This window comes from Dermacentor variabilis, chromosome 7, assembly GCF_050947875.1.
Source record: "Dermacentor variabilis isolate Ectoservices chromosome 7, ASM5094787v1, whole genome shotgun sequence".
NCBI classification, from domain to species: domain Eukaryota; kingdom Metazoa; phylum Arthropoda; class Arachnida; order Ixodida; family Ixodidae; genus Dermacentor; species Dermacentor variabilis.
The window spans coordinates 146,011,727-146,033,922 of NC_134574.1; the positions used below are offsets into that span (position 1 = coordinate 146,011,727).

General features: G+C 47.4%; 2 protein-coding genes across 2 annotated transcripts in view; one reads left to right on the plus strand and one right to left on the minus strand.

Annotated features, from left to right (window-relative positions):
- Positions 1–12,380: 12,380 nt before the first annotated feature.
- Positions 12,381–13,454, plus strand: LOC142588877 (beta-1,3-galactosyltransferase 5-like). Its single transcript, XM_075700695.1, has one exon. The coding sequence runs from the start codon at positions 12,381–12,383 to the stop codon at positions 13,452–13,454; it is 1,074 nt and encodes a 357-aa protein (XP_075556810.1).
- Positions 13,455–15,265: 1,811 nt separating this feature from the next.
- The window catches only part of LOC142588105 (arginase, hepatic-like), a 26,976-nt gene continuing 20,045 nt past the window's right edge, over positions 15,266–22,196 (minus strand). The window contains exons 8-10 of the mRNA XM_075699575.1: positions 22,007–22,083; positions 20,568–20,627; positions 15,266–15,583 (exon numbers count right to left, since the gene is read on the minus strand). Coding sequence (XP_075555690.1) covers positions 15,405–15,583; positions 20,568–20,627; positions 22,007–22,083 — 316 coding nt within the window. The 3' untranslated portion in view covers positions 15,266–15,404. The remainder of the gene's footprint in view (positions 15,584–20,567; positions 20,628–22,006; positions 22,084–22,196) is intronic.

Here is a 22,196-nt window from a genome sequence, read left to right on the forward strand (position 1 = left end):
TGGAGTTCGATCAGCTGATCGTGCCTCAATGCTATCGTCAGGATCTGTTGCGCTTGTCGCATGGGGGTTCGTGGTCCGGACACCTAGGAGTTAAGAAAACTAAGGACCGTCTCTTGCAAGAGTACTATTGGCCAGGGTGTTTTCGGGACGCAGACCATTTCGTGAGGACATGTGACACTTGTCAGCGGGTGGGCAAACCAGGGGACAAATCAAGGGCGCCGTTGAAATTGGTACCTATCATAACAGAGCCTTTTAGACGGCTCGTTATTGATACTGTGGGACCTCTGCCGGTAACAGCCACGGGGTACAGACACATTTTGACTGTGATCTGCCCAGCGACAAAGTTCCCTGAAGCAGTGCCGCTTAAAGAACTCAGCTCAGTTGAGATAGTCAATGCACTACTGTCCATATTTGCGCGAGTTGGTTTTCCTGCGGAAATCCAATCAGATCAGGGCACAGTGTTTACTAGCGCTTTGACGACAACTTTTCTCGAAAGGTGTGGGGTAAAGCTGTTACACAGCTCAGTGTACCACCCACAGTCGAATTCCGTTGAGAAGCTCCACTCCGTCATGAAGCGCGTGTTGAGAGCCTTGTGTTTTGAACATCAAACTGACTGGGAGCTGTGTCTGCCTGGGGTGATGTTTGCGTTAAGAACCGCGCCGCATGCAGCTACGGGGTTTTCGCCAGCTGAACTGGTGTACGGTCGCTCGCTTCGATCTCCGCTTCGCATGCTTCGAGAATCGTGGGAAGGTAGGGGCGACGACCCAGTCGTGGTGGAGTACGTACTTAAGCTCCTCGAACGCTTAAGAACGGCACAGGAGTTGTCAGGTGAAGCAATGACAAAGGCCCAGCAGAGGGCCAAGGTTTATTATGATCGGACAGCCAGGGCCCGTCGTTTTGAGGTTGGCGATGAGGTCATGATATTGCGCACATCGCTAAACAACAAACTAGACGTGCAGTGGGAGGGCCCAGCACGAATTGTTCAGAAACTGTCGGACGTTAACTACGTGGTAAGTCTGCCAGGAAAGCGGAAAGCACAGCAAGTTTACCACTGTAATCTGCTCAAACCTTATAGACAACGGGAAGCAGTGGTGTGCATGATGATAAACGTTCCTGAAGAGCTTCCAGTCGAGCTTCCGGGACTAGGCTCAGTGACGAACAGGGAAGACACCGGTCAAGTCATTGGTGACCTTATCAGTAAAGCACCGCTGTCGCCTGAGCAGAAAACCGAACTGCACCAGCTATTACAAGAGTTTCAAGGTCTGTTCTCTGAGAGGCCTGGTAGGACTTCTGTACTTACTCATGATATAGAACTTACCTCCCCAGAGCCAGTACGATCCAAGGCGTATCGGGTGTCACCCCGCCAGAGCGATATTATGGAGGCTGAGGTAAAGAAAATGCTACAGCTCGGTGTTATTGAGGCAGGTGAGAGTGATTATACCTCCCCTTTGATTTTAGTTGAGGTACCGGGCAAGGAACCTCGTCCTTGCGTCGACTACCGCAGGCTTAATTCCATCACTAAGGATCAAATTTATCCGATCCCTAACATCGAGGAGCGCCTTGAGAAAGTTAGTAGCGCTCAGTTTATTTCCACCCTAGATCTTGTCAGGGGTTATTGGCAGGTTCCACTTACAGAAGAGGCTAGTAGGTATGCGGCGTTCATTTCACCAATGGGAACATTCCGTCCTAAAGTGTTGAGTTTTGGTTTGAAGAACGCGCCATACTGTTTTTCAAGCCTCATGGATAAAGTGTTGCGGGGACAGCAAGAATTCGCTTTACCGTATCTAGACGACGTAGCGATATTCTCCGCATCCTGGTCTGAGCATATGACACACTTGCGGGCAGTGCTAACCCGCCTGCGCGAAGCGGGCTTGACAGTCAAGGCTCCTAAGTGCCAGATAGCACAGGCCGAGGTTGTCTACCTCGGTCACGTGATTGGTCAGGGTCGTCGCCGCCCCTCTGAAATAAAAGTGGCCGCTGTGCGAGACTTTCCGCAACCGCGCACCAAGACCGATATTCGGTCGTTCTTGGGTGTCGCCGGCTACTATCAGAGGTACATCCCTAGGTACTCTGATATCGCGGCTCCCCTGACGGATGCTCTAAGAAAGACAGAGCCTCAAACAGTCGTCTGGGACGAGACAAAGGAAAGAGCTTTTAGCGCCCTAAAGAGTGCCCTAACAAGCCAGCCTGTGCTACGATCGCCAGACTATACAAAAGGGTTCATTGTTCAGTGCGATGCTAGTGAGCGAGGCATGGGCGTTGTACTGTGCCAACGGGAAAATGGAGAAGTAGAACACCCCGTCCTGTATGCTAGTCGTAAGCTGACCAGTCGTGAGCAGGCGTATAGCGCCACCGAGAAAGAGTGTGCATGTCTCGTGTGGGCCGTTCAGAAATTGTCATGCTATCTAGCCGGCTCGAGGTTTATCATTGAGACGGATCACTGCCCTCTCCAATGGCTGCAGACCATCTCTCCCAAAAATGGCCGCCTCCTGCGCTGGAGCCTCGCTTTACAACAATATTCCTTTGAGGTGCGTTACCAAAAAGGGGAGTCTCAACGGTAACGCCGATGGCTTAAGTCGAAGCCCCTAACGTAGGAATCAGCCTCAAAATTGTTTGTTACTGATGTTTTTCTTCCTGAGGCAGGATTTTTTTTTTAACATATTGCTTTTGTTTAGTGTTTCAAAGTGATGATATGCTTTCTAGTGCAATTTTTCAATTTGTGGACGCGTTCTGAGTGATGCTAGACTACTGTAAGGAACTAGGCAGTGGTATAAAAAGGGGAAAGAGCCTGGCAGGGCTTAGTGAGGGTTGTGCCGTGCTTGCTGACTGAGCGGTTGAGTTTCAGCGTAGTTCTAACGCTTGCCGGGAACGAGAACAAAAATGTGAACTCTCCCGAAGTCACTTTGCAGTGTCCCGTGCGAACCTGAACGAGAGAACGAGGCCTTCTCTGTGCGCTGCGCTCAAGAAACGTCGAGGGACGCCCGACTTCGGTTATGAGCATCATCGAGCGACATCCCTCCGGACAGCGGATGCAGTCCCCTGTCCATCGGGATCTCCTTCCCCCGGCGGGGCGGTCTGTTGCGTTTCGCCTGCGACACGTGGTTTTGCCGGCGCGACTGCGGCGGGGCGGCAGACATTTTGGCCCGATCGTCGTCGCCGCAACACTCATCGCCAGGTGTTTCCAGGCGCGACTGCGGCGATGCGACCGCCTAGGGATCATCCTCGCATTCCAGTCATTGTGCCCGAAACAGGCGATGCCAAAGCAGGGATCTCATTCCAGTTATTGGGCCCGAAACAGGCGATGCCAAAGCAGGGATCTCGTTCCAGTCATTGTGCCCGAAACAGGCGATGCCAAAGCAGGGATCTCATTCCAGTTATTGGGCCCGAAACAGGCGATGCCAAAGCAGGGATCTCGTTCCAGTCATTGTGCCCGAAACAGGCGATGCCAAAGCAGGGACCATCCTCTCATTACAGTCATTGTGTCCGACCGGCAGCGCCACGACAGGGTGCTACGAGATCGTGCTCGACATGGTGCTACGGCATCGCTACGACAGTGTGCGTCACCATTAGCCCATTGTACATTCACGTGCTCGTCTTTTGAGGGGTTCCTTCTTGCCCTCAACTGCGAGAGTATAAAAACAGCTGCCCCCGGACGCCAAAGGGAGGGCTCCGATTTCTTCTGTTGAGTGAAGTGCTCTCCCGTCTCTCTACTACGGTCAAACCTGACCGCCAACTCTTTGCGATGTTAAAATAAACAAGTTGTTTCGTTGTTACCAGTCGACTCATGCTTTGCCGGGACCTTCGGATGCTTCCAGTTGTACCCCAGGCCGCCAGGCCAACGCTACCCTTGGGGCTTGCGACCCAGGTACAACCACGGGCGTCAGCGCCGAGTTCCCAACAGATCGTACCAGCAGTCCGATCCAAACAGTGTCAAGCTAATTTTGGTCGCCGGTTCTGTCTGGGTTGGATTCCGGCTTCTTCTAAAATCTCGATCCTTGGCTTAGTGGATGAAAGTCTCATTATTTGAGCCGCTGTGCGCGCAATTAAATATGTACACAAAGAGCAAGTAACAAAAAAAATGTGTGCTGTTTAAAAAACATAACGGTGCATTAAAGTTGTTTTAAAGTGAAAATATGTAAGCATGAGAATAGTTTAGACAGCTTTATGCAAGCAAAAAACGGGAAGCGGCGCCGTTGCCGCTTCCCGTTTCTCTTTCTTTCTTTCTTGCCGATTTTGAAACTTTCGACAGCGGTGGCAGCGGTTCGTTTAAATCGTTCGTGCTGTTAGCTTGCTGAAAGTTTTCGAGGGTAGAACGAGTTTTATAGTCTTAAAACTTCGGATCGTGTCTGCAAGAACGGCACCAACAACACCACTTTATTTCGGTTCTGCTAGCAATATTATTATACGATTGAAGGGTTCCTACTTTGCTGGAAGTCGTGTTGCACGATTTGCACTTAATGACGGAGCTTGTTTCAGATTGCCAGTTTTTTTGTGTTTGTTAGCATTATTCTTCCTTTTGCCTTTTTGCAACTTGAATGTTGTAATGGCTTTACGACGGAAGCTGTGTAATTCCGCTACCTACTATAGCAGTTGCGATAGGTTCTGACTGGTGGTGCTTTTTTTGGTTACATGGTGCTTTTCTCGTCGCGACGATAGATTTAATTCTTTTCTGCTCCAGGTCAAGATGTACCAAGTCAGACCGCTTGTTCCTTTATAAGGTGGTCCATGGCATTCTGCATTTTCGAACAACCCATACCCAGGCCCTTCATGTGGCGCAAGGGACTTACTGAACTAATTGTATATTCTACACCTAAAGTGCGTAGAAAAAACATGATATACGACTTACACACAACCTACAGACATGATAGCTCTCGGATTGTAATTTGAATATACGACAAAACATAAATATGTTACGCGAGAACTCAAACCCCTTTTCCAGCGTTTCTACAATTCATAGACCGCCGACGGCGTCCGCCATTTGCGCTCGCCGGCGCGTGAGCATCTCGGAGTCCACGTAGCGGCAACCCCGTTTCCTTGAAACATTTCCAGATGGCGCTCGCCTACACCGAATCGCGGTGGAGGCGAGATGCCGCGCAAGATGCCGCGTTTCTACCAGAAAGCCCGCCTTCGTGCGCAGCGTTCGCCGCGAGCGCTTCTCGGTAAACATTACGGTTACATACGCTGCAGTTGCCGAGAAGCGCAAGTAGCAGTCAGGGATCTTTGAATGCTATCGCGATCCACTCTTAAAGTCGATGCTTAAGCGTCCTCCAAGTAGTTGTCCTGCGTATTACTCTTAAAATATTTGAAGTGCCGCGCGAACCCGTGATTTCATTTGGCGAGCGTCACCGCCAACATAAACAATCTCTCCACTTGCCCCGTCAAGCCTCCGCAAGCGAAATCCCTTGCCTGCGTTCCGCCATACTGGAGTCAGGGGATAGCGGGCCCCTCCTTCTTTTTTTCTTCTTGTCGCGCGTTATTGCTGAGTGGCGCACTTCCGGTGTCGGTCTAGCACGCGAGCTGTTGCGTCTGTCTCGTTTCACGCAGCGGACGATTTTGCACGCTCTGCTCGAGAACACCTGACTAGCGGTATAAGTCAGTGCCACAATCACGGGCACCTAGGCAGGCGCGAGAGGATGAAAGAGCGTGATCGCTGCGCTGGAGCACGGTAGAAAATGACATAGTCTCGTTCTCTGCGGGTGCAACTGCACGACGGGGGAACAAGCAGACGAAGCAGAAGTACATTTCTCTCGCAGCGGCACTAAGTAAAGCAAAAACTCGCAGAGATTCGTGTTGTATGTTTTATGATTTCTCTAAACCTTAATTCGTCTATTGAAGCAACAGATTAAACACATAATTGATGTTTCCTTGAATAATTCTTGAAGTCACGCTTCACTACGAGCGACGTCGCAGCGCTACCATGGATACGTAGGCTCACTTGCGTGGTGTGCAATGCATGATGTCAGCTCAAGATGGCCAGACCTGGTGAGGGGCCCTTTAAGTGCACCAGTACGAAGGCTCCGTAGGTGTTCCTAGGCACTATAATAAACATTTGGTTGATTTATTGACTGATTGATTAAGTGTTGTTATTTGTATCTCGAAATGATGTGCAATTTATTATTGACGCGGGTTTCAATGTGCAAGCGTTTCCTGCACAGTGGCTTGTTATCATGTTCTTTTTTTACTTTGATTTCAGAAATTGTTAGTTGATTTGTCATCTTTTCAGTTAAGACATCGGACTTCAGTTCAGTTCTTCAGTTTATTTCAGTTTTCAATATTCTTCAGTTTATTTTGCTCATGCGCTGTTTTTCCAATGTTTGGGGGCGCAGATGCTGTCAAGCCTGGTAGAGGACTTTTTGTCTGCGCCCGCCAACTGTTATTGGTGCTCAAATAATTTCATTGATTGATTAATTGATTGATTTATTGATTCAAGTGTGTTGCGGCTAGTATATTTGATGCAGGTGGTCACGTGATACGTTACGATGGCTACAGACGTACAATATCAGCTAGGGATGGTTATAAACAGTAATTGTTTCAGTGGTGGCTTGGACATTCAACCGGTGGCCTGTCACGGAATGACAGCAAATTTCTTGCATCATAATCCTGTTGCATAAATTGCTGGGTGATATTTTTGTTTCTGACCTATCATGAGATGGGTCCTGCCACTGGTTTCCAAGTACGACTTGCCCTGTTTTGATGCCATGGCTCCTACCTGGAGTTTAAACATGCTATATACTGGGGCGAATCAGAAAGTCTTTGCCCCTATTTTTTCTTAGCCAAAATAAGGTACATACAGGTAATTCCAGTATATAAGTACTATTCTGCGTACCTCACAGTATTTTTTTCCACATAGAAAGTCTTTGCCCCTATTTTTTCTTAGCCAAAATAAGGTACATACAGGTAATTCCAGTATATAAGTACTATTCTGCGTACCTCACAGTATTTTTTCCACATAGTCCCCCCACCGGTTCAGACATTTGTCCCATCGCAGTACTAAATTTGAGATGCCCGTGTCGTCAGTCGGCGACGCACGCGGCCTCCTCGAACTCTCATTGTCGTGCGTGTCTTCACGGCCTTTTGTGTATTCACAACACCGCCACCTCACACTTCTCAAAGCGAGACATCTTTCCCCACACGTGGGCTGCATTTCACTGTGGATTTCGGTGGGCGTTCGTCCCTTGTTTCATAGAAAACGCTTCGTTGCTCTTACGCCGTGGACGTGTTAAGCACAACCGCCATCTTCAACAACTGACAGCAGCGCCGTGCCGAGGAGCTAGCTACCGGCAGATAAGGCCGGGCCGGTCCAAGAAAAGTCCACCGCTAGGAATGAATATGCTGATTTCGCACTTACCGCCGTAATTTGGCTAAAAACAAAAACAAAGGGGCAAAGACTTTCCGATTCGCGCTCCTACATTGTCTTTGTCATTTCCTGTTCTTTATCAGTTTGCATTTTGTAATAAAATCGTGCATAAGACATCTTTATTTATAAAAGTATTCATGAAATACCTAACAGTTGTTACAGATGTCTGAATATACTGGAACATTGTGTTCTATCTATTGAATGGGAAGGCAAGAGAATTGTCAGGGTCAAGAAAGAAACCGTGAGAAAAAATACCAGTGCTGATGTGATAGATAGTCTCATATTATTTTTTGCCTGCGACCGTCTGCGATATTGTTTTTGTCGAGGAAAAAAATGTGCAGCAACATTGGTAAAAAGTAATTATATGTGCATTGAGAACAAGCAAGCCATTCTAGCATCCTCCACAGGCCCGGCGAAGTTTATAAAAAGTTCACCTGCATATTCATTTTCATGTGACACTGTAAAGATGCATTGTATACGCAATGTCATGGATCGATCCTTTACGAAATTTTTTCTGAAACGTATAAACAGAAATGATCTTCACGAAGTAAATACTAAGCATAATAATAAATAAGTACGCTGTGCGCATAGCAGTACTTGCTGTATGTCCAGCACTTCTGTAATTTTGATGATGAAACCGAAGAAAAACTGCAACTTGGTCGTATTGGCAGGAGCCTTGCTAGTAAAGTAGCATATACTAAGAAAAACAGTGTGTTTCATCTTCAAATATTTATAAATAACAACGGTGATGAACCTTCAAGAGTACAGTGGGCGCTGATGGGTTAAGCGTAAGTGTGCAGAATCAATTGGAGATAGCGCGTACTATAAACTGTAAATCACAAGGCTTTAAGTGTTCAAATTTTAAACTAAATGCTAGGTGCAATGCCAAAAACCACGATGTGACTATGTGGCACGCCGTAGTTTGGGACTCCCGGTTCCTCCGAGGTCAGTCGGGCGGTCGGCCGCGGTCCCGCACATGTGCACAAATTTCAGCTAACACTAGATCCGCCCGGAGCAATGATAAAAACCGAAGTTCGCACACCTGCATGTGTTCGACATGTGCAGTTTTCATCAAGCCCGCACGCGTGCGGAAGGCCGTGCTCATGGAGCGCATGAGTCAGCCTCATACCGCGAGATGTATCGCGAGCCAGAAAAGATTGCGGAAGCGGGGGGTGACAGACGCCTTGACGTTCCCGCCCCAGCTCACCGGGGCGTCACATTTACAGCTTGCCGTGACGTCATAGATTTTTGACGCCGTCTGCTCGGGCCCATTCTCAACCGGAAAATAAGGCGGGTCTACTGCCGTCCATTGCCGAGCTTTGCCACATTCAAGAACGTTTACCGAGCCAAGCCAACGAACCAGGTACGAAAGAAACATTTCGAAATTTGGGACGTCACACTGGCTAACCGTCGCCGGGAGTTTCGGAGCAAAATTCGAAATTGAAGTTTAATTTTTTGTTCATCGAAGAACCAACCTAATGCCGCGAAAAAAAATGTGGTTTGTCTATCTCACTTGACAAAGTTGGGGGGGAGGGTTCCTTCATGGTCACCTTTATGTAAATGTGAATGCAAATGTGCGCCAACGGCGGCCGCACGAGGCACCCCGGTGCGCCGTCGCCGTTGAAGTGTCGTTTTTCGGCAGCCGCCTGGCAGGAGGAACCGCAATACAGCGGATAGCAGCGGCGTGTCGGCACGCCCGCGAAATCGATCGATGTGTGTACAAGTGCGAGGAGCGGCAAAAAGACTTGCCAATTTGTTTCCCGCACTTACTCCGGCAATCGCAGACGAGGTTGTGGGCGACGACGGCTTGTCTTCGAGAAGTCACTCCATCATGCTTCAAAGCGGCGTTCCGCAATTCGCGGGGCGAAGCTACGATATTTGGCTCGGTACTTTATTCTGGTGCCGGGAGAGGGGATGGACGAGGAGAAGGAGGTGGTGGTGGTGGTGGTGGTGGTGGTCGTCGTCGTCGTCGTCTCACGGGTCTAAGAGACAACAGCAAAAAAGAAATTTAAGTCTAAAGTGCCGGTGCACAAGAGACGCACAAGAAGAGAAAAGATAAATTCGTTTACATTTGTATTCTGGGGGTTTTACGCGCAAAAACCACGATTTCATTATGAGGCCACGCCGTAGTAGGGTACACCAGATTAATTTTTGACCAACAGGGGATCTTTAACGTGCCCGAAACCACGGCCGCCCGTGCCCCAACGCACGGGACAAGGGCGTTGTTTGCATTTCGACTCCATCGAAATGCGACCGCCGCGGCCGGGATTCGATCCCGCAACCTCATGCTCAACGGCACGACACCATTGCGCTGAGCCACCGCGGCGAGTCTTAATCCGTTTACAGGTACATTAGCGTGATGTGTGCACATCTGCATCTGGCTTCTTTTATATTTCGTCCCTTGTTCATCGACTATACAACGATTTTGAATTTACAAGGCCAAGTTCTTGGGTTATAGCTTTGTTTTCTTGTACGAGAACGATTACCGGCTTACTAGATGTTTGTAATGCTTTTTCTAACCTCCCAATACTTGTCCCAACCCGGTTTCCAGAGTTATTATCCATGTTCGCAGGGTCAGCCGACTCATGCACATCTAATCTCTCCCTCCCTCCCTCTCTTACACACATATACACACACGCACACACGTTAGGCACAGCACGAGTGCGTGATCGTGCCCTCCTCCGCTTCTTCCCCTCACAAACACGTACCTCAAGTATTCTGTTTTGTTTTTCTATCGACGTGAGTCAAAACAAGCTTCACAAGCCTCTTAGACGAGACCTGGTTTACCCACCGAACGTCAGCAACATCCGTCGCTGCTTGAGCGGCGTATAAATCCAAGTGGCCTTAGGCTGTCAAATCCCATTAGTCCCGTAGCGTAGCAACGGAGTCTATACGGGATTAAGCGCACCCCTACATTGACAGACCCGAACGCGAACCCCGACGGCGGCGCACGAGATCCTCGGACAGTTTGGCACTTCAACGCTCGCCAGGAAACCGACGGAGCTTTACCGACTCATTGACTGCTTCGAGAGGTCAAGAAAAAATAAATAAAACTGCATAGGCGGCTTGCGTATTCAAGTCAAGCGATTGCAGCTCGCGGGGTGTACGTCGCACCCGTCGCCAGTCGTGTTCTTCGTTTCATCCGGAATCGGCGTGGCCTTTCCTCCCAATTTTTCGTACTTCGGGCTTTGCTCGACGCGCAGCTGGTCTTGGAACGATTGTCGCACCGTCGTGGATGAAGGAAGACATCTGTACGCTTGGCACCAACGAACAAGCCCGTCTTCAGAGGTCAGACCTGTGTCTAAAAGCAAGAATCTGTGAATACATTTGAGTTTCCGGTGCTGGTTGTGAAGGAAGTCAGAATGTGTATACCTTCAAGTTGAAAAATGGCGACAGATCGTTCTGATTCGTCACTATACATGGCCGCAAGACGCGTGGTCAGATGTGAAGCGAATGGTGTTAATTCCGGTTTGTAATTTCACCTTCTGTGCACGAATACCAAGCGAGCGTGTTCCGCTGGCCACAGAAAGCCTTGGTCAGCCATCGTGTTCGTGTCCTGTTTCCTATTGATACAGCAGATGCCATGAAGATGGGTGACTCATGAAGCTGCCTACGCTATTGACTTGGGATACCCAAGACCAGTGTCCTGTCCAAATGCCACGACACTATAGGCCTGTGGCTCACTGTTAAGCATCAGCGCGGGGACTGCTATACTGAAACAAGGTGATCCCTCTCTTTACAAAAATCGTCGTGACAGCAAAAAAAAGAATTCAGGCAGACGGGCAAAGTGAGCGGTTCTTGGGCATGTCGCGAATTAATTATCAACTCTGCCATACGAAGGTATATTGTGGAATGGTTCAGTGAATGACGTCATTCAGTCCTCGTGCTGTTTTACATTCTTGTACCGGATACACGTCCTGTTGAAGCGCGAATTAACATCATCCTGTGCTTGTCCCAGAGCACCAAGCCCGGAGTGGTCACCGACTGCGACGACGTTCGATTCACATGTGCCTGGCTGCCAAGAATCCGCTTAATTGGTGACATTATTTGCTGACATATATTTATTTTTCTGAGGCAAGGTGATGGCGTAATCTTTAGTTTTCACTCAGAGAAAACGAGGAATATGAACGCAAATCGAGTGGTGTTTATATTTGTCGAGAAAAGACTGTGAACTTATGTGGTAGAAAGTGTGCTGCTTTCGCATTTTTGCACTCTTTCCGCCATCTGAGGCATGGCGAACAAGTTTTCCTAGAATTGGCGCGGAAAAACGTCAGAAGGTGAAATCATTTTACTAATGCGTGCTTTAGTTATTGCGGCCGCTGTACACTATCGTTGATTCGGATTTTTTTCTTTCTAAACGTCAAAATTGCTCGTTACGAGGCTGCGTGGATGCCGTTCGCCAAAAACGAGGTTTCCGAACAAGAGAACGTCGGTGCTTATTCGAAAGTGTAAGCACTAAATTTGTGGTTTTACTTAAAGATTACGGCGGATTTCTGTATAGATTCGCAATGTCATGTGAAACGGGGTAACTCGTAAATCGGAGCTACTTCGCTGTGAGTCCTCAAACATTTCATAGCGTGAGCTTAAAGAAAATTCTTAATATTGAACAAAAAAAAAGATGACGACAGAACTGAATTGAGAAACGCCATCGAAGGGGAAATGTAATATGTTCCATCCTTTAGAGAATTCAACAGTTTCAAAAGAGGTGTACAATGACACTTCATCAACGCGAGGGGTCAAGGGTCATCTAATGCTTTCGTCTTCTGCGTTATCCGCCTATATTCAAACAGGGTGCGAGGTTGACAGCATCGTGTTCAACGATACATTAGGGAATAGAAAGGCTATGTCGCTGGAAGCAGCAATTATGTGGAGAAGAGGGGCCCTATGGCCTGTACAAGGCCGGCGGTACCTTATCCTCGCTCTTTTATCTGTAACAGTGCTGGCAGGACTCTTAGCTTTCCTTAATAGTTCCCTGGAAGATGATGGCGTAAAGCTTGTTTCAGATGCGCCGAGCACGGTCCGAATGCGTTCGCGATACCTCCTTAGGCCCAGGACTCGAGAAACGCGCCCACGACTTTCCGCAGTTCAAACTTGGAGCAGCGACCTGTGGGACACTGTCATCGCCACAAAGACACATCCCACCGTGGCGCCGGGTCAGAACGTCTTTCTGGTCATCGTGATCGCGTCTGCGCCTTCTAACACGCGTCGACGGAACGCCATCAGGTCGACGTGGGGTCGACGTTCCACGGAGTCCAGCAGGTTCGACCGCAACACGTCCACGACCCTCTTGCCGATATTCCTGGTCGGCGACTGCAAAGATTCTTCTCAAAGGCGCCTGATACACAAGGAGGCTAAGGAACGCGGCGACATGCTGGTCGGCGCCTACTTGGACACCTACCGAAACCTGACGCTCAAGACGATCCACGGCTTCCTCTGGGTCGCCGATCACCTCAGGCCCAGCTTCGTCTTGAAGACGGACGATGACTGCTTCGTCAACGTCGCCGTACTGCTAGACGTCCTGGCGGAAACCGTGGTCTTTCAATCAGAACCCGTCGGAACGGGCATCGTGAGGGAGACCTCGGGGAGCGAGTTGCCTCCGGGCGACGGGGTCGCCATTGAGCGGGCGTCGTCGTCTTCTTCGAGTCCCGGGAATGTCGGGCGTGCCGTCGTCGCCAGAGTACCGTCCCCTCTGTACGTCGGCAACATCAGATGGAACAACGAGGTCGTCAGGAACCCCAAGAGCCGATGGTTCGTTTCCAAAAGGGACTACGCCAGGGCTCAATACCCGCCGTACGGAAGTGGAGCTGGCTACGTCCTGGACGCCCGCGCTCTCGATGTGCTCACCAGAAAAGTGCGTCGAGTAAGACCCTTCGCGAACGAGGACGCCTACGTCGGGACTGTGCTCGGCGAGGCTGGCGTGAGACCGGTGCAAAGCTACCGGTTCGTGTCTCAGCCGTCCGGCCTGTGGACGTGCAACTTTCTCTACGTCGTGGTCATCCACGGGGTGTCTCACGACGATCACCGTAAGCTCCTCGACAAGGTGAGGGCCGCTAGGGAGCAGTGTCGCGACGTGGAACGCGATGTCGGTTGGGACTGAGACGACACTCAACGGTTATAGAAGAACGAATGGCGACACTATATAAGATGTAAGTGTGTGATAGCTCTTGCTTGCGTTTTTGTTGTCAAAGGGCATGAGTGCTAAAAAAAGAGACCGTGGACAAAAAATAAATGACACGCATACTGGCGCGCAGAAGTAGTTGTAAGTCTGTTCTGTATCTGTCCCGCTCAGCGTTAGCCTCTTGACAATGACATTGTTGTAGATAGGAGTCTGATAATTTGGTTCCTGTGCGGTTTTAAGTTTGAAGGGCTGCTGGAGACAGCTTGCTTCTGAGAGCGGTGACGTTGCGAATGAGAAAAATATATACGTTACGGTCCCTCGAACGAGCGCACGTCTGTCCGCGGCCAAAATACATTTGTCGTCAGGTGACACATACAGTAGTGAACAAAAAGATATGATATTTCGCATTCGTGTCCTTCGAGCTGAAGTGCTCAGACTGTTGGTACTGCGGTGTGCTGGACCTCTAAACTAGGGCAGTATAGTCTCTTGAACCGGCAATGCCATCTAGCTCAACTTACTCACACCGCACAGCACACCCACCGTGCACATATAGTTTGCGTACTTTTTATTATTATTATTTTATTATTATTTGTAAAATACCTTACAAGGCCCCTTCTTGGGGATTGAGTAAGGGGGGCATACAATCAAGTACATACAATTAACAACAATAACAAATGAAAACAGCAGCCAAGTGCACAGCCTAAAAGTCATGAAACATATTAGCTACATAAAGCTGCATATGATTACAATAAAAAGGAACAATATAAGTTAGTAACAACGTATAACACTGCAAGAAAAAGGCAAAAAAATAATACAGAGCAGTGAGTGTGATATTAATGGTTAACATGGGTTAAGCGAGTTCAGTGAGCTCTTGAATTTATCACGGTCAGTTTCCAAAACTATGTTGTCGGGGAGGTTGTTCCAGAGCCGAATGGCACGTGGAATTGCAGACGAGTTAAATGCTTCTGTTTTACCATAGATGCGCGTGAAGCTATGATGATTGTATAATCTGTGCGACGTGTGCGATGACGTTTCTAGGTGTAAGGAATGTTTGTTAGTGTGGTGGGCGTATTTATGAAATAATGTATCTACACTTCAGGAGTGTATCACAAGAAACGGCATATGTCATCCAGAATGTGAAAATACGTGCGCGCCGGTAAGTTGCACCGATAGCTGCAGAGGTTAGCCGAGCAAAAGGCTTGACATGCTACTGCATGTTTCTACAAGCTAAACGTTGCTACAGGCCGTTGTGGCTTTTCCAAGGGACATTGAACTCTGTATGATACTCTGAGGAGGTCTTCACGCTTTTAACTGGGTTTTGGTTCAGAAACATGAATGTATATTACATATTAGTACACGCACGTGTGGAAGAAGAACGCCTAAAGATTAGCGGTCAAGTAATCAATCTTTACATAACTTATGCGGCTTCACAGACGGGCTCGCAACGCACGTGTAGCCGAATGTGTCGTGTTTCTTTCTCGTCCCGACTGTTTTCTGCACTAGTGTTCGCCGTCGGCATTAAATAGCAACTTGCCCAGCATTCTGTACACTTCTAAGAAAGTAAAACGTAATTGAAGTATGCAAAGTGATATGGGCGTCCAAACGAGGCAGAAGTTTCACAAGAAGACGGATACACGAAGGGATCAAATTTGCATTATCGAACAAGGAATCTCGCAGGTCACATGGTTTCGGCAAGGACACTTATCCTCCGCTCATCGAATCATTGGCTCCTGCCTGTGACAATCCTTGTTGGACCACAGTTGATCGCAAAGAATAAGTTGGGTCGTGTATAGTACATATAATACATAAAGCTTTATTTACTCTCTGTCGACAGTGTCGCAGGATGCATCTTCACTTTCCTTTATTAATAGTGCTTCCTAACTTGCGTAGCGTAGAAACAGCGGCGCTAAAGTAAGAGTTCGCCGCCAGCTAGGACCCATGTCGCGGTTCGACGATGTTCTTGTCGAGATGAAGGGGCAGGTCTCCGCGTCGCTGGCTGCCGAAGAACGCGTCGACGACCTTCAGGCTGCAGTCCAAGGTGTTGTCGGCGTCCTGCTTGCTGCCCAGCCGGAGGTTCACTTCGGCCAAGTCCAGAACTCTTAGCTGACCTGCGTGCAGTGAGACGATTGAACGACGAACTGCGTGTGTATGCAAACTCCGCACAAACCCATATACGCACGCAAGAGCTGACGTCACGCGCTGTTGAGTTCGTGCCGCACAGGCTGTTAACGCGGAAATGAGACAGACGACAAGGCGCAAAAGAAAGAAGCAGGCACAGGTACGAAATTCGAACTAATGTTTAGTGACGGACACTTGGAGTTTGTACGCACAAGAACCACGGAGAAACAAAAGAGAGGGAGAAAAGGAAACAGAGAGAGCCAAATCAGTCACACGAAGTGGGAGCACATGTAAAATGTCGAAATTAAAGCGTTCAGCTTTCACCACCTATATTTACCGTCTGGAAAATCGAGTTATTTCTTCGGTAAACGAAGTGGTTGCGAATACACGCCTTCACCATCACCATTCAGCGATGGCGCTTCTTAGATTATCTCGCTCGTCTAGCGATCTCCGCTACGAAGCACAATTCGCTGTTTTATCGAGATGTGGGACAGCGTGCACACACAATCCCGATAACGAGACGCCAAGGGAATCTTCACATCTCTATAAGACGTTTCTGCATGGCGATGTGAGCTTGTTGCTCGGTCAACATTAAAAGGTTTCTGTATAGCGCAACAAAACGAGGACACAAGAAGAAACGAAGATGCAGACAAGCGCCATGTCTTCTATGTCTAGCGTTTGCCTTCGTCTCCGTTTCTTCTTGCATCCTTGTTTTGTTGCGCTATGCTGATATCTGCATGTTATGCTCTTTCAGATGTTCATTTTAGGCATCGCTCGGTTTGCCCGATGCAGGCTCTGCCACGGGATAGTGGGAGTCCGTACACACCTCATTTGACGCACGAAACGAACCCGTTTCTTGTGTATACGTATACAGTGCGCAGTGAACTCGCTTGATTATCGGTGACGTAATCTTGTAAAAGTTTGGCCGGTTAACCTGTGGCAGAAATAACGACTTCGGCGCCAACGTTTCCAGCCATCCTATTAAGATGACGGTACGTGCTGTGCCGGTAAGGAATAACCCGTCACATTCTTTCGAACCACGTTTTAATAACAATATTTGGGGTTTTACGTGCCAAAACCACTTTCTGATTATGAGGCACGCCGTAGTGGAGGACTCCGGAAATTTTGACCACCTGGGGTTCTTTAACGTGCACCTAAATCTAAGCACACGGGTGTTTTCGCATTTCGCCCCCATCGAAATGCGGCCGCCGTGGCCGGGATTCGATCCCGCGACCTCGTGCTCAGCAGCCCAACACCATAGCCACTGAGCAACCACGGCGGGTGGGAACCACGTTTTCTTGATTTTAAGACCTCCTCATTTTCATCGTGAAACTTTACTGCCCTGCCAAGAACAGCCTCAGCCGCAGCTACGATGATCAGATTGAAGTTCACGTTAGTCGCATGTCTTATTTTTGAGAGGAAGCTGTAGCTCGGGGCTCACTGGAATTACCCTATACAAACAAATATAAAGCGCAAAAATGCTTTTATGAAACAACCGTTGGACCGATTTGAATGGAGCGTGTTGCAGTTGAGATAAAATTAGGTTTTAGCGACTGTAGGCTGCGTACTTTTAGGGTATCAGAATTGTTTTTACGAAAGTCCGCAACTCTCAACCAAAAACAGATATCGCAATTCTGTTAACTGCATCCGTTAGAGAATCTAAAGCGGTCGAATTTTATGCACCAATTTAGACTTACGTGAATTTGTTACAATGTTTATAAAGATTTTGTGAAAGTCATATTCAGATTGGTAGCCCACTTCAGACAGGTGTGTGATACATTAATTCTATCCGATTTAGACTCGGTATTAGGTGCAAGTTTACAGAATTGTTATATATTTTTGCAGGGCTGAGTTAGAGTTGTAAACTTGATAGCTTTGTCTGAAAGTTTGAATAAATTCGGGCATTTTCCGTGCCAAAACCACGATCTAATTATCTGACACGCTGTGCTTGGGGGGACTTCGAATTCATTTTGACCACTAGGGGATCTTCAACGTGCCCCCAATGCACGGGACACTGGGTGTTTTGCATTTCGCTTTTAATGTTTTCGCGATGTTCCGCAATTTTTATAGAAATATCAACAACCTGAAGAAAAGAAGTCTGCTTAAAAAAACGATTTCTCCTTCTCGGGTATTCAAAACTAGGAATCCCCAGTTGAAGCTTCCTCTTAACCAGCGCTCAGCAAACGACACCTATAGGAAGCGGATCACAGAACGAACGCCAGTCCAGCGTTAATTCTATGCTGTTCAGCGTTCATCGTGGTAGTCCAGCGTTCGTCTTCCACTCTTCTTCTTATACACCTTGTCGGTTCAGCACGGTCTAAAAGTGTTGCACGGCTCGAACAACTGACTACATGTGCACTGTAAAATAAATTACACCCTTCATATTGAATGAGTGCGTAAATCGTTGTATCACTCACAGCTTTACACCCCTTTTGGGTGCAAGAATGCGAGTTATAGAGCGATTTGCGCCCTTATTTAATCGAGTTGTAAATAGGTCTATAACTCACACCATTACACCCTTTTCGGGTGTGAGTTAAGTAGTATAAGCATGTGAGCTTAGAGACATAATTTTTTATTAGGATTCTGGCACGCTTTTCAGTTGATCCTGTTTGTCTAAAGTGTAATAAATAACACCCTGATATCGGGTAATTCTGAGTCAAATAGGTGTGCAACTTGATCAGCAATGCGATGTAAAATCCAGGCTGGCAAAACGAAACATATCATGTTCGTTCTTTCGCAACATAGTAAGCGCTTTTGCCAATTTGCGTCCCTCCCTCCACAATTAGGACAGTGTCTCAAATACATTGCTGAGCATTGTACACACCTCGTTGATTAAAAGAGAAGCGGACAACAGCATCGGCCCTCGGCGTAACTGGTCACTGCGCTTCCACAGCAACCACACGGCAATTCCTGACCGAAAATGTCGTACACGCAATACTCTTGGCATCTACTTGCACGCACTGGATTACACTGTAAAATTATTTTGCACCCTTAAAAGTGAATAACCAAAAAAAATGTAAGGAGGTGAGTTGTAGACCGACTTACAGCCTTCTTCATTTTTAAGGCTATAAATTATTTCACAATGTAAAGGTGTTTTTCAGAAGAACTTCAGTTTGGCCAAGATTGTGTTTGCTGCATATCATATTGACCGCAAGTAAAGACGGGGACAGCGGAAGAGAACACAAAAACGACACGGGCGATGGAGGTATAGCACATAAAGAAAGAAAGGCCGAGACTGTGTTAAAGACACTTCCATTAGGTTGTTTCAATCGGAGATAGATCTTTTTTATAATTGGTTGCCCCGCTAGACTGATGAGTGTTCTTGTTTGCTGCGTTCTGCGCATGTTCTATTTGTCTATATATTGCCACGGGTTGCCGTGAATAAATCAGTTACCACCCGTGTCGTTTTTGTGTTCTCTTCCGCTGTCCCCATCTTTATTTGCGGTCAATATGATATGAAGGCGTGCTTATCAATCAATTCCTCGTCGTAAGAGTCACCTAGAAGCTGCAATGAAGCACCATATCTTGTTCAGTCAAGGGCTGCGCAGAGCTCCACACTCTAAGAAAAGTTTACGCCCTTTGGAGTGTATATTTGCCACACAACGATAATCGTCATCTGTCTTGTTCGCATTTCCTTTCTTGAAAACGCTGCGCTGGTTACTTTCCTGTCGGGAATGCTATGTCATGCTGATAACGCGCAACGCGCATGTCGTTCGTTACTGGAAAGTACCGGGCTCGCCGCGATCAAGAAAGGAAATGTTCACAAGACAGATAACGATTATTGTTGTGTGGCAAATATACACCCCAAAGGGTGCAACTGTTTTTAGAGTGCACTTAAGGCACTTTTACACTCTGAAACAATTCACCCTTAAAAGTGAGTAAGGGTGTAAGTTGCAGACCGACTTACACCCTTATTCGCTTTTAATTAGCGTGTAAATTGTTTCACAGTGTAAAAGCGCGTTTATCAAGCAATTCGTGGTCGTTGGAGTCAGCAAGAAAAACTGCATGGCTTGCATAGACGGCCACTATCCGTAGGAAAAATTTTAGGTTCACGACCAAGAGAAAAACTTCAAACCATATCGCTGCGCGGGCCTAAGTACAATTTTTGGTGGAATCAAAAATATCACAAAAATACTAAATCATACAGTAGTTATTGCTTGCATTGTTATTAACAGGCGATAATTAATTACATGTTCATTGTGTCTTCTTGTTCATGTAGCATTTGTATTTTTTGCATTTAGAGTACGGCATTCAAGGGCCCAACATCTTCTGTGTGAACATCTTGGTTTTGTGAACATTTATGCTTGTGAACTCACGTGTTGCGTGCCAACATTCCGGTTTTGCGAGTATTTATGCTGTGTGAGCTCTTCTGTTATGCGAACATTTATTTATATTACACTAGTGAGACTTGAACGTTCGTTCATGTGTTTATATTAGTCCAGTTTTGTGATTTTTGACAACTTTCCGACGATAACTATCATGTAAGAGGAGTATAGGCGGCGCCACACATAGGCACCGACCTTTCCTTAAATACATTTAATAAAAAAAACGGTAATGAAGCGTCGTCTCTTGTACACTCAAGGGCCGCACTGTACACCACTTGACGCACCTTTGCACTGTGATGAATTTACACCCTTAAAAGTGAATAAGGATATGGGCTGCAGACAGACTTGCACCCTTATTCACTCTTAAGGGTGTAAAACGTTTCACAGTGTAAAGGCGCGTTTGCCAAGCAACTCCTCGTCGTAGGAGTCACCAAGAAGCGTTAATCAAGCGCCCCCTCTTGTTCGGTCAGTAGCGCGGCGCTTTGCTCCCCCTTGACGTCGGTGAAAAAAAGGATTAGCGTCGAGGCCATTTTGTTAAAACGGGCGCAAGTCTCCCAACGACTGCGTATGTGACTCTCTGGGCAAAGTGTGTCACGCAAAAAAACAAAACAAAAGAAAACGGTCGTACAGCTTTTATATGACGACTCACCCGAGTTGCTGACTTCTTCAGCGATGATTAGTCCTTCTCGAAGAGTGAGACCTCCCATGACTGTGTAAGGAACAATAAAATAAAATTAAAGGAAGGCAGTGTGGTCTGTCTGCTGGCATATCCAAAGTTCGGGCCCCCCTTCCCCTTGATTAGCGCTACCCGTCTCCTTGCGCTCTCTCTCTCTCTCTCTCTCTCTCTCTCTCCTTCCTTCTCCGCTAGTAGCCGCTAATTCTGTGCGTCTACGAATAGGTGTTCTGAGAGCAGAATGCCAGCGAACGACACCGGCTCTTCGAATTTATACGCGAGATAGTGCGCAGAGTGACTGGAACCGGTGCTAGGAGTTTCCAGTCATAATTAGGAAACCATGGTGTTACGGGTCCTGCGTAGTTTAACCCTCCAGAATTCAAGGCGGGTGTTCTTGGTATTACACAGCAAACACTGAAGTCTATATTACGTATTCGTAGGAACTGACCATCATTTCGTGCGTACGACATACGTCTGTTTTGAGTTTTTCTTTTTAATCCACAAGAGGCAGCGCAAAACTGTTTTGTGCTTCCTCAAGGTTATTGCTACACTCTAAAGAAGAGTTTGCAGACTTTGGGGATTATCTTGTCCCCATACAATAATCTTCATCTCTCTAGCGCGCCTTTCCTTTATTTAACGTTGTGTGCCCTGTACTTCCAGCTTGCGAACGGCATGCGCATTATCAGTGTGACATGGGATTATCGGCAGGCACAAGCAGCGAACGCAGGGTTATCAGGGAAGGAAACTTAAGTGAGACTTTGACCCTTATTGTATGAGGACAAGTTACGCTCCGAATATTTTTCTTTAGGGTGTACGTCCTTTCTGCTTCCACGATAGACTCCTGTTGTAATACCGCACTCCTGGCATACATGACTTGGCACGTTGTAGGTTAGGAATCGAAGTGCACAAAAGCCAAATATTCCGATTTCTAAAAATGTTTTGATGCGTGATTCCTCAATGATGCTATGCTCTGGATCAGCTCCTGGGTGACTATACCTGGGTCAGCTAGGCGCAATGCGATTGTGCTCAGTGTTGCTTAATAAAAAATATGGCGGCGATAGCGGTCTCCGGTGTTCAGCAAACTGTAACACGTTTATAGACGAGGGTGCCCTCGACTGACCCACTATTTTACGTACAAAGGAGCATCTAGCGTGGGAGGTTTCCGTTAGCCAGAACTCCACAGCCAAAGACGTATAGATATACCAGATTCAGCCTCACATATAGCGGCGTCTCGCACCGTACGAGTTGACTTAAAATAAAAATGGTTCTTCCTTTTTTGTCTCCATCACTTCGCGTACTATCTCGTAACGCATAACGTAACGCATAACGTAACGTATAACTCAGATAAAAACCTTGGATAGCGAATTATAAAATACGCACTCGCGTTTTCAGTGAAAAGATGTGCAAGCACTCACCGGGCGTCCCCGTGCTCGGCGCCACCAACTTGTCGAGAGAGTCGATGTCGTAGCTGACGTGAAGCGATTTCGTGCCTCTGTTAACAAGAAAGTATTTAAAAAAGGCAGTGAACGAGCGAGTGGAATCAACCATTAAATGTCAACAATACCACGTGCAGAACCGAACGACTGTAAGCGGTACTTCAGATTC

Excerpts from the sequence above, each read along its gene's own strand:
- LOC142588877 (XM_075700695.1), top strand. The coding sequence starts at position 12,381 with ATGCGTTCGCGATACCTCCTTAGGCCCAGGACTCGAGAAACGCGCCCA.